The following is a 12,957-nucleotide window of genomic DNA, read 5'->3' on the forward strand; positions in this document are numbered from 1 at the left end:
TATCAAATAATGTAACATTTTATTTTATTTTAGGCAAAGATAAACTTATAAGCAAATTTTAAAAATAAATTTCTCAGGCCAACTAATTTTTTTTTACTTTCTCACTATTTTTAAGTCTGCCATTCCCTAATAAGGCTTATACCATTATAAAAACTGATAAAGCTAAAAAGGTATTCTTAGAACCCTTCACAGACACATACTATGATAGCTTGTAGGGAAGATTCTACCCCATCATTAGAAATATGTATTACTAACTCAATTAACTAAATCACACAACCAATATATTTTTAAATTATCTACAATGTACTCAGTTCTGTGTTTGGTTCTGAGGAAGATATAAGGGAGTATAAGATCTCGTTCTGCCCTAAAAGACTTTATCTCTTTTTCCTAAGTCAAAGCTAACAAACAAGACAAAAATTAGAGAAAATTAAGTACTGCCTTAACGATATAATGACCTTAAGTGCAATACGAAAACTAAATGGGAATCCCTAGCTTCCTTCAAGGATCAGCTGACATGCCCCTTCCTGTAGGGCATTTCCCCTAGCTACTGTTGTCCTTTTTTCATCTCTGAAATTACTTTTCATTTTCTTTGCATATGTTGTATATATTTTTCAAATATACTTTAGTAAACAGGAAACCATTACATAGATTCTATATATACTTTCTGGTACATTTGTAGTTTCTTTCCAGTAGAATATAGACTTCTTGAGCGCAGGTACTGTTTTTTATTTTGTCTTTAATCCCCAGTGTTTAGAATAGTTCCTGAACGTAATAAGCACTTAAGAGATATCTGTTGAATAAATCAATTAAATATAATACCTTCTTTAGAAAAGTTTAAATTAACTGGCTTAACAAAATTGGATAATAAATTGGATATTTCTGAATTCAGACATAGGTAGTTGCCTTCCTGTGAAAAACCCAAGCTGACTGATCATCAAAGAACAGTGCAAGAGCTAAGGAGCCTATTGAAATGTATGTGCTTCTTTCTGCTGCCTAGTACAAATTGAAGTTTTGTATTTTAAAATATGAGGCAAAACCATTTAGGACACAACTACTGCAAATTCTTACCTGCACCAACGCCTGAAACTCTTTCCATTGATTATCTGATAATTCAAAGGGCAGACACAGTAAAAGCTCGACACAGCTTCTGAAAAGCACAAAGTTGGAAAGGATATACAGATAAGTCAAGTAAAACTGAGTGATTCTTGAATTGACAGACTTAATCTATTTAATGTTAAAATTTTTTATGAGAATTTCTAAAAGGTCATAAAAATCTAAATCTAGGATTTCATTTACTGAAGAATACACTTACAATGCCAATCGTTCCAGCACCAATGCTACATTTTCACACTCAGAGGTAAGATAAGGTCGTGCTTTAGCATAGCTTTGAATAGCCACTGTGTAAACCTCCAACAAAGGTAAAGGATCTTCTGAGGTTTTCCATTTCTCAGCATATTCAAGGAGTGTCTATTCAAAAGAAATAATAAACAATGCTAAAAATAAAATAAACCTTAAAGCTGAAAACAAACAAAGAAATTTTGCAGTTTGTTACCTAAAAGGGAAATTTCATTCATCAGAGGGAGGGAAATCACTTGAAAATTCAAGTAATTCACAAAATCTCAGAGTAGGAAGAGGACTAAAAGTACAACTTATCCCAGAATAGGAATGCCTTTTACAATATTCCAACTCACGGTGACCATTCAACTTCCGTTTGAAGATCTCCCTTGATGAATAACCTATTACCTCCACAGGCAGCTTATCCCGCTACTGGACAGCTGCTCCTAGTTTTGCTCTTTCTCTGAGACTAATTAAGCATAGTGAGCGGCAGCCAGGTGACGCAGTGGATTCAGCACCAGCCTTGAAGTCAGGAGGACCTGAGTTCAAATCCAGCCTCAGACCAAACACTTGACACTTACTAGATGTGTGACCCTGGGCAAGTCATTTAACCACAACTGCCTTTAAAAAAAAATAGAAAATTAAAAAAAATGAAAAGTAGACTGAACTGTCTGAAAACTGGAAAGAAATGGGTTCTCTTAAATGATTCTCTTTAATTTAGTATTTTAGATAAATGCCTTATTGTTAATTCAATTGAAAGAAGTAAATTGTCATCACTGTTGGTATATGAATAGCCATGGTTTACCTCTCCTGGTTAAAAGAAGCTACCGATGAAATAATGTCTCAGCTAATTTAAGGCGGAGTTGTTTCAAAATGCAAGATGTTTAAATAACTTATTTTTAGCCTAATTAGAATACTTTTAAGCTAAATAGCACCTTTGATCTAATAATCTCAAGGATAAGGACATAGACTGTTCTGTGATTTCATTTGTGCAGAGAACTCTCTCTGCCAGTGCAGGTAAGCAGCACCTTCTCTGTAACCTAGAGAGGTGCCTTAGGACACTGAGAAATTAAGCCCCTTGCCTAGGGTTATACAGCCAGGATGTGTCCACGGCAGGACTAGAAGCCAGGTCTTTCCTGGCTCTCAATTCTCTAATCCACTCTTCCTCTCAATAATTTCAAACATATTATTACAAAAGGCAGAAAATGGGGGTGATTCTAGTGTTCTATTTGTCCATGCTACTTTAAAATTCCAATGACTAAATTTAATATTTGTTATGAGATAAAATGAAAATTTTTAAGATTCAGTATAGCTGGAAGAGCCTTTTGAGCTAATGCAATTAAACCTCCTTATTACACAGATGAGGAAACTAAAGCCCCAAGGGGTCAAGTGTTACACAGGCGAATCAGGATATGAACTCTTCTGACACTGAACTAATAATTCCACTAAAATGAACTGCTTATGGTCATAAGTTGCAGCTCAAAAAACGAAAGATATTGTGCAAGAAAAAAAATGCAGAGGTTAGGGAGAACAGTCTGCTGGACTTGGGGTCAGGACGACCAGATGTCAAATCCTGTAGCTGTGTAACCTTCCATAAATCACTTACATTCTCAAAATCTGAATTTCTTCATCTGAAAAGGTTGGATAAGATGCTCTTTGAGATACCTTCTAGCTCTAAGTCTATCATTTAGTTAAATCTATAATCTTCAGTTATATAACAAGTTTCCATTATACAGAAATCAGTCAAAAATTTTAAACAACTCTTTACCGAGTTAAGGCATTTCTTGGAAATTTCCAAGCTTTTTAAACATCCAAACTGACTTTTAAAAAATATTAAGCATAAAAGTGTTACAAATATGTAGAGAAGTTATACTAGAGCCAAGGAAAATATACTATGATTTTCAGAGACTGATTAAATGAAGGAATTGGTAATGGTAGATGTAAACTTACAGATGTTATTAATTCTCCTGCAATTACTATTTTTAAGGTTCCATCGTTTATTTTGAATACATTGGGGCTCTATATACATATTCTTATATGGTAATGACTGAAAGCAGTCACCCACAAGTGTGCTTGGCAGACTACTGGTCAAGGACTCATCAAGGTCCAACCTAAATTGTACATTCCCAAGAAAATAGGTGCACTGGTGGCAAATATGAGATTACATTTTCACTGCTGTTGTATCCTAATAATCAGACATGCTGTTCTTATCTCCTTAAAAGAATGTAAGCTCGCTGTACTTAAAGGCTGTCACTCTTTATCTTTGTATCCCCTTTCCTTCTCCCTGTGAATCTAAGAGATTATTTTAATAACTGTCTGCTGATGGGATGATTTCCCAAGAATGCACAGTAAGTAATGGTGGAGCCAGAACTGGAAAAGTCAAGTCTTCTGATACCTAGTCCCATATTCTTCCTAGGACACCTTATACAAAGAAGGTTGTAACAGAAAGAATCAAAAGACAAACAGAAAGCAAAGGACATCTGACAAATGCCCTCCCGGAAACCTGTAATAAATTCACTATATATTTGGTTTTTTACTGACTAAAGCAGAGAACTGAATATACATCCTCTGGAGCAAGAAAATATGACAAATTAGGCTCAAGCCACATTACTTATTTCCCTGAAGGAATAATAAAGAGGAAAAGATGGAAGATTAAAGTCACTAGGATTTAAAATTTTATGCATGCATAAGCTAAATTACACTTTTAACCCAAAAAATAGCAATAGTCAGTAGGATAAATTTGTACTGCTCTATCAGTTTTGGCTGCTAAGTATAGTTTCATCCTCTAGAGACATCAATCAATTATACTTAATTAGAAACTTAAGTTAAATATTATTAATAAGTTTTCACAAAGCCATAATAAGAACACACATAAAACCTTAATTGTTTAGTTTTAGATTGGCTTTCAAACTACAGTATGGCAATGAAGTTGCAAAGATTACAATTTGCATTAAATTGTAACAGCATTAAGTTTTCAGTTTGAAGTTTTAAAATGAGCAAAGCACTTAAAAGACATAAATGTCCAAAAGCTAGGTGTAAAAGTGAAATTAATTCTATTAAGTTCTATGACTTATAAAAGTAACAAAGGCAAAACTCCACAAAATGAACTATACACTGAAAATAAAGGCTATGTTATAGTTCTTATTAACATACAACTTGCCTTGACAAGATTAAATGAAAATGTCAACTCTAAACTTTGATTTAAGTCCTCTTTTTAATATGAACAAAGAAGATAAACTTGGGTAGAGTGGGCTATTTTTTCTGTGAAATGTAAGTTCCCTAAGAGAAGGGAGTGATTAATTTTTGTGTTTGTACTTCCAGCTTGTAGCACGGTGACTGGACCCATCGTATAGAAGATGCTAAGGATCTTAGATGTAGAACTGGACCCCAGAGGCCTGTTGAATTGAAATGAATTTGGTTTATAACTAAACCTTTTTTTTTTTTTAAGAAAAAGCTCTTCATTTTAAAGATATTAGCCATGTATTACTTAAGAAAATAGGAAAGGGTAAGCTTGCTTTTTACAACCATCAAATTGTGTACTCAAGGTTAAGAATGACTGCAGCCAGTAAAAGCCATTCCCCAACAGATAAATGTCAAATTATGTGAAGAAACAGTCCTCAAAAGAACTGTAAACTGTTAATAATATGAAAGAATGTTCCAGATTACTAATAATCAAGAAATGAAAATCAAAACAACTCTGAAGTTTCACCTCATATCCAACAAATCAGCAAAGATGAAAAAAAGTATAAAATAGTAAATCTTCGAGAGGTTGTAGAAACAATGGAGGGCTAACACACTGTAGACTTGTGAATCGGTCAAACCATTAGAAAGTAAATTGAAATTATGTAAAGTGAGTAAAATATCCACATCCTTTGATCCAGAGATTCCACGGCTAGGAATTTACCCCAAAGAGGTCAATAATAAAACGAAAGGTTCCATAACATTTATAGGTCCCAGTATACTTACAGATTTCTTTTTTGTCGTTGCAAAGAACTGGAAACAAAGTAGATACCAGGTTAAGTAGATAATAGGGTTAAGTTGTAGTACAGGAAATGTAAGAGAATTTAGTATGCTATAATAAATAATAAACATGGTGAATATAAATTGAAGTAATAAGCAGAACTATGAAAATAAAATATATAATAACTACAACAATGTAAATGGAAAGAACACAATGGCCACTTTCTTAAATATGTCTGACATATGTAGTGTTGCACTGGGATTCTTAGTCCCTTTCCTCTGCAAAGAAATGGGGGAAGAGGTACTTTCTCAGAGCTCTTCTTTGCAGCCAAGTATAGTTGTTATCATTTCACTGTATGCAGTTTAAGCCATCTAAAAGAGTAATTTCAGCTACATGAAATTGAAAAGCTTCCACAAGGTGTGCATGCATGTGCAAGTGTGCGTGTGCGCGCACGCACACGCACACACACACACACACACACACACACACACACACGCATACTGGATAAGGAAAGCAAGTGGGAAAAAACACTTTTGTATAAAATACTCTTGATAATGGTTTGCTATCCAAGATAACATAGACAACTAACAAAAAGATAGAAGGCCAAAAGCCATTCCCCAACAGACTACTGGTCAAAGGATCTGGACAAATATTTTCCAGGTAAAAAATTATATGCTATTGAAAACCATAAGAAAGAATGTTCCAAATCACTAACAAGAGAAATGCAAATCAAAACAACCTGGGGGGCAGCTAGGTGGTGCAGTGGATAGAGCACCGGCCTTGAAATCAGGAGGACCTGAGTTCAAAATCTGGCCTCAGACCAAACACTTGACACTTACTAGCTGTGTGACCCTGGGCAAGTCACTTAACCCCAATTCCCTAAAAACAAAAACAAACAAAAACAAAAACAAAACCCAACCTTGAGGTTTTATCTCACACTGAACAAATTGGCAAAGATGACAAAAGATGGAAGTGTCAATGTTGGGGGTGAGATGTGAAGATAAGATTGCTAATGCAAATTGGTGGAGGTGTGAATTAGTATATACTACTACTCTAGAAAACAATTTGGAATTATGGTAAGGAAATGGATAAAATATTCCTACCCTTTGACCCAGAGATCCCACTGCTAGGCACATACCCCAAAGAAGTCACTGATGCAAAGAAAGGCCTTATATATACTCCAAAATACTTATAGTAGATCTTTTGAGGGGTAGCAAAGAACTGGAAGCAAAGTGGATGCCCATTAATTGAGGAATGTGTAAAACAAATGATGATACGTGAACATAATGCAACATTACTGTGCTATAGGAAATTATGAATATGATGAACAGAGAAGCATGGACTTATTTAGATGATGTAAAAATAGTATAAAGAAAATGTTTTAATTTAAATTTTTTTTAAATTAAAAAAATTTTCAGCAGTATGAGATCTTAAAACTATATTATAAGGTAGTACTTTTCAAAACTATCTGGTACTGGTTAAGAAATAGGAAGACAGAGGGGGGCAGAGCCAAGATGGCAGTGTGAAAGTAGTGACTTGCTTGAGCTTTCCCCCGAACCCCTCCAAATACCTATAAAAAATAGCTCTAAATAAATTCTAAAGCAGCAGGACCCCCAAAAAGCAGAGTGAAACACATTTCCAACCCAAGATAACCTGGATGGTTGATCAGAAAGGTATATCGTGCCGGGCTGGGGGAGGAGCGCAGCTGAATCTCGGGCAGTTTCCAGACCTCTCAACCCACAAACGCCAAAGGCAACCTAGAAGGTCAGCGGGAAAAGTCTGTTTCTGCAGTGAGAGAGAAGCTAGGTTTCAGCCTCCCAGACCCCGAGCATGGCCTGGTACAGTGGCTATTTCCTGAACTTCCAGCCCACAGACTGAGGAAGAATTGAGTAGGCTGATCAGAGAGGGATTGCAGGGATCTCTTTGCCAGTACTGAGGCAGGAATCTCTTGCTTTGCCCATGCTTGGGTCTGAGTCACAGTTCTGGGTGGCAGTCCTGGGGTGAGGAGGAGTGCTGGCGTGGTGGTGGAGCTTGTAGTGGCGGTGAAGAAGAAATTCTCCTCACAGCTCCAAGACAGAAAAGAGGGCTTGTGGTCACTCATCGACCAGAGCACAGGCCAGGAAAGGAGTAAACACCTAGACCCTTATCATACCACCTTGGAAGAACTGAAAATTTACAGGTCCCTACAAATATCTCTGAAAACAGCTGTACAAACCCCCGAAGCTTGGGACAATACATTCTCCACATTGGAAGCAGACCTCTACCTTAATAAAGAGTCTGTAACTCAAGTAACTGGCTGGGATCATGAACAATCTCACCATAAGTGTCAGACCATAGAACCTTTTTTTGCTAACAAAGAAGGTCAAAACATACAACCAGAAGAAGACAACAAAGTCAAAGCTCCCACATCCAAAGCCTCCAAGAAAAATATGAATCAGTCCCAAGCCTTGGAAGAGCTCAACAAGGATTTTGAGAAGCAAGTAAGAGAAGTAGAGGAAAAACTGGGAAGAGAAATGAGTGATGCAAGAAATCATGAAAAACAAGTCAACAGCTTGCTAAAGGAGACCCAAATTAAATACTGAAGAAAATAACACCTTAAAAAATAGCCTAACCCAAATGGCAAAAGAGGTCCAAAAAGCCAATGAGGAGAAGAATGCCCTAAAAAGAAAAATTGGCCAAATGGAAAAGGAAGTCCAAAAGCTTACTGAAGAAAATACTTCCTTAAAAATTAGAATAGAGCAATCAGAAGCTAGTGACTTTATGAGAAATCAAGACACTGTAAAAATCCAAAAGAACGAAAGATTAGAAAACAATGTTAAATATCTCACTGGAGAAACAACTGACGTGGAAAACAGATCCAGGAGTGATAATTTACAAATTATTGGACTATCTGAAAGCCATGATCAAAAAAAGAGCTTAGACATCATCTTTCAAGAAATTATCAAGGAAAACTGCTCTGATGTTTTAGAACCAGAGGGCAAAACAGAAATTGAAAGAATCCACTGATCTCCCCCCTGAAAGAGATCCCCAAAGGAAAACTCCTAGGAATATTGTAGCCAAATTCCAGAGTTCCCAGGTCAAGGAGAAAATATTACAAGCAACCAGAAAGAAACAATTCAAGTATTGTGGAAACACAATCAGGATAACACAAGATTTAGCAGCTTCTACATTAACTGACCGCAGGGCTTGGAATAAAATATTCTGGAGGGCAAAGGACACAGGATTACAACCAAGAATCACCTACCCAGCAAAACTGAGTATAATCCTTCAGGGGAAAAAATGGTCATTCAGTGAAATAGAGGATTTTTGAGCATTCTTGATGAAAAGACCAGAACTGAACAGAAAATGTGACTTTTGACATCATAAGAGACTTATTAAGGTTGAACTGTTTACATTCCTGCATGGAAAGATGATATTTATAACTCATGAGACCTTTGTCAGCATCGGAGGGAAAAATTATTTATATGTATAGATAAGACAGATAGATAGACAGATAGATAGAAGGCACAAGGTGAGTTGAAGATGAAGGGGTTATATCTGGAGAGTAAAATTAAGGGGTGAAAGAGGATTATACCAGGAGAAGGAGAAAGGGAGAGGTAGAACAGGCTAATTTATCTAAAAAAAAAAAACCAAACAACAGAAAAGGCTCTTACAGTGGAGGGGAAACAGGGGAAGGTGAGAGGGAATGAGTGTATCTTATTCCCATAGGATTTGGCTTAAGGAGGGAATAACATACACACTCAGTTGGGTATGGAAATATGTCTTATCCTACTGGAAAATAGGGGAGAAGGGGACAAGAGAGCAGGGGAATGATAGAGAGGAGGGCAGATTGGGAAAGGGGGTAATCAGAAGCAAACACTTCTGAGGAGGGACAGGATCAAAAGAAAGAATAGAATAAATGGGGAGGTGGGATAGGATTAAGGGAAATAGAGTTAGTTTTTCACAACATGACTACTATGGAAGTGCTTTGCATAATTGCACATGTATAACCTATATTGAGCTGCTTGCCTTTTCAATGAGGGTGGGTAGAGAGGGAGGAAGGGAGAAAATTTGGAACCCAAAGTTTTAAAAACACATGTTTAAAAAAAAATGTTTTCACATGCAACTGGGAAATAAGTAATACAAGAAATGGGGTACAGAAATCTATCTGCCTACAGGAAATGAAGGGGAAGGGGATAAGAGAAGGGGGGGAGAGATAGAAGGGAGGGCAGCCTGGGGGAAGAGATATTCAGAATGCATGCCATCTTGGGGTGGGGGGAGGGGCAAGATGGGGTGAAAGTTTGGAACTCAAAATCTTGTGGAAGTAAATGTTGAAAACTAAAAATAAATAAATTTAAAATAAAAAAAGAAATAGGAATATAGATCAGTGGAACAGAGTTGACATACAATATAGAGCAGCAAATTATTACAGTAACCTCGTGTTTGACAAACACAAAGATTAAAGCTTTTGGGATAAGAATTTATTTGTTAAAAATTGTTGGAAAAGTTGGACAGCAGTCTGGTAGAAATTGGGTATAGATCAATATCTTATCTCATTTACCAAGAAAAGGTCAAAATGCATACTTGACCCAGATATAAAGGGAGATATCAGAAGAAAATTAGAAGAATATGAAACATATTACCAATCAGACTTATGGATAGGAGAACAATTTATGAATAAACAAGAGATAGCATTGTGAGGTATAAAATAGACAGTTTCTATCACATCTAATTAAAAAATATTTGTACAAATAAAACCAATGTAGCCAAAATTAAAAGGAACGCAGTTTCTCAGAGAAAGATCTCATATTTTAGTAATATAAAGAACTTTGTCAAATTTATAAGAACATGATTCATTCCCCAATTGATAAATGGTCAAAAGATATGAACAGGTAGTTTTTTGATGAAGAAATCCAAACTATATAGAGTCATTTGAAGAAAATGCTCTAAATCACTATTGATGAGAAAAATGCTAATTAAAACTACTCTGAGATACCATCTTACACCTATCAGATGAGCTAAAATGATAGAAGGGAAAGTGACAAATGTTAGAGGGAATGTGAAAAAAATTGGGCCACTAATACACCGTTGGTGGAATTGCAGAGAAATCTGGAATTATGCCCAAACAGTTACACCCTTTGACACAGCAATACCACTATTAGCTCTGTTTTCCAAGTGATAGGGGTAAAAGGAAATGAACTCATACGTTCTAAAATATTTATAGCAGTTCTTTGTAGTGGCGAATAACTGGAAATTAAGGGGATGCCTGTCAACTAGTGAATGCTAAACAAGCTGTGGCATATGACTGTGATGGTCTACTACTGTGCTATAAGAAATGATGAGCTGGTGGATTTTAGAAAAACATGGAAAGACTTGCAGGAAATAATGAAGAGTGAAATAAGTAGAACCAAGAGAATCTTGTAAACAGTAAAAGCAATATTGTTCTAAGAACAACTTCGAATGACTAAGTCATTTTGATTATTATACTCAAATAAACTATATATAAAGGACCTATGAAGGAAGGTGTTATCCACATCCAAAGAAAGAACTGATGAACAGATATACTGTATAGTTTCTCACACACACACATACACACACACACACACACACACGTGTGTATGTATATACATACACACACTTATTTGTGTTGAAGGGTAGCTTTCTCTAAGGTGGGGTCGGGAGGGAGAAAAAAATTAGAAGCGCACAGCATAGAACAAAAAACAGACGGAATCACAGAAATGGCTTTGAAAGCAATGTGTAGTATTTGTTACATAGTTAAAAAAGGTAAATGTATGAAATGGAAATCCATTGTTTTATACTGAATCTTCTTTTTATGTTGTACTACATATGTGTAAATTATCTTTTTCTATTTGTATTTAAGTTCAAAATGAATACAACATTTTAAAAAGTGTCTGAACTGTCTGTATCTTTGACCCAAAGATAGGCATATACCCCAAGGAAGTTACTGACAAAAAAAGAAAGGTTCTACATGTTAGTTATTTGAACATAGATTGTTTTTTGCTGAATTTTTCCATCTTTTTCTTTCTTTAAAAATTTCTTGGTTATAAGTGACAGCTCTTTGAAATACGGGGAAGGAGGGACATAGGAAAATCTAGACAATGTAAAAACAGAAGATATCAATAAAAATGTATTTTAAGACAGATCTGACCTTGTTACTCATCTTTTCATTATCCACTATTACCCAGAGGATTAAACATAATGCACTCTGGTTTTTTAAGACCACCTAGCCCCTTCATACTTTTCCAGGTTTTATTTTATTTTATTTTTTTTTTTGCACTTTACTCCTCCTCATGGACCTACAGTTTGACAATACAGGCTTACTTGCTGTTCCTCCATCTTCTGCCTGCACACTTTTTCACTGGCTGTCCTCCATGGCTGCAATGCTTTCCCTCATCACCTCCATCTCTCTCGACAATCCTTACCCTCTTTCAAGGGAGCTCAGATGTCACTTCTGTAGGAGTCATTTCTAGACCCAAGTTTTCCCCTCAAAGGTTAACTTCCTACTTTAACTACTGTGTATGTACTTATTTATGTACATGTGTGTTCTGAGTTGTAAGTAAATTCCTTGGGGACAAGGATTGTTCCCCTATCCCCTTTCTTTGTATTCCCAGAGCTCACCAGAGGGCCTGGCTATTAAACTGCTAAACTATGGCAGGTCTATGTCCCTCTTAATTTAGCTTGTCACAACCTAAATTCTGGTCCTTAATCCATATCAACACATATTAATAACCACGTATTACATTCAAGGCCTACAAGTAAAAAGAGAAAAAAATTAAGCAGTCCTATTGTACAAAGGATGATGGGAAAACGTATATATGTAAGAGCAATAGAAAGTAAACTGAGGATAGCACTGACAAATGGAAGATGGGAAAGGTAAATTACTGAGGTGACAAGTGAGCCCTTTGAAGTTCAAGACAAGGATTTTGAGACTTGGGGACATCCCTTTTCGTATATATGCACCATCAGGATGTAAGTATATATAAAAGCATAATACAAGCTATTAATTTCTATTGTTCCTAAATTAGGCAGTATGGCATGTTGGTGTTAACAGACAGAAAACCGTTCTCAGTATCAGTAAGATTTGGGTACAAGTCTAGACTCTGACATATGACCCTGAGAACATTACGATCTATCAGCATACCAGGCAGCTTTCTAAGACTATAAAAAGCAGAACAGCCAGTGATCTGCACTGGCAGAGGGACTATCCTCACTACGAGTTTCCTACAACAATGAAATCACAGGTCCAGTCCAAAAAATAGATATTTCTAATAACTGTGGGGCAAAAAGGGATAAGATGGGCACCAGTTGAAAAAAAACAACAAACTAATAGTTTTTAAGAGACTGAATTAATCTATTAATATTCTTTGTTAAACATTCAGTAAGTGCCTACTATCTTCAAGGAAGTGCACAAAGTACTAGGAATTTTTTTTCCTTTTGGTACATCTGTGATTTCATGAGAATTGTTGTATAAACTTCTTCCATCAAGAACATTGGGAACTCTCTAACTTAAAGATTAAGAGAAGCTACCTACAGACCTCTGAGTCTTCATCCTTTTTGACCTTTCTACAACATTTGACACTGTTGATTATCCCCCTACTTCTGGGTTTTCAGGTTACTACTCTGTTGGAGTCCTCTCCATACCTGTGGAAAGGTCTCCTTTG

At 36.1% G+C, this 12,957-nt stretch overlaps 1 protein-coding gene across 1 annotated transcript in view; it reads right to left on the bottom strand.

Moving 5' to 3' along the window:
- Positions 1-12,957, bottom strand: part of ZNF292 (zinc finger protein 292) — a 112,626-nt gene that overhangs the window by 34,428 nt on the left and 65,241 nt on the right. Inside the window, exons 2-3 of the mRNA XM_020976310.2 lie at positions 1,313-1,467; positions 1,069-1,147 (exon numbers count right to left, since the gene is read on the bottom strand). Coding sequence (XP_020831969.1) covers positions 1,069-1,147; positions 1,313-1,467 — 234 coding nt within the window. The remainder of the gene's footprint in view (positions 1-1,068; positions 1,148-1,312; positions 1,468-12,957) is intronic.

The sequence above is a fragment of the Phascolarctos cinereus genome, unplaced genomic scaffold, assembly GCF_003287225.1.
Source record: "Phascolarctos cinereus isolate Bilbo 61053 unplaced genomic scaffold, phaCin_HiC Scaffold_5;HRSCAF=322, whole genome shotgun sequence".
Classification (NCBI taxonomy): Eukaryota; Metazoa; Chordata; class Mammalia; order Diprotodontia; family Phascolarctidae; genus Phascolarctos; species Phascolarctos cinereus.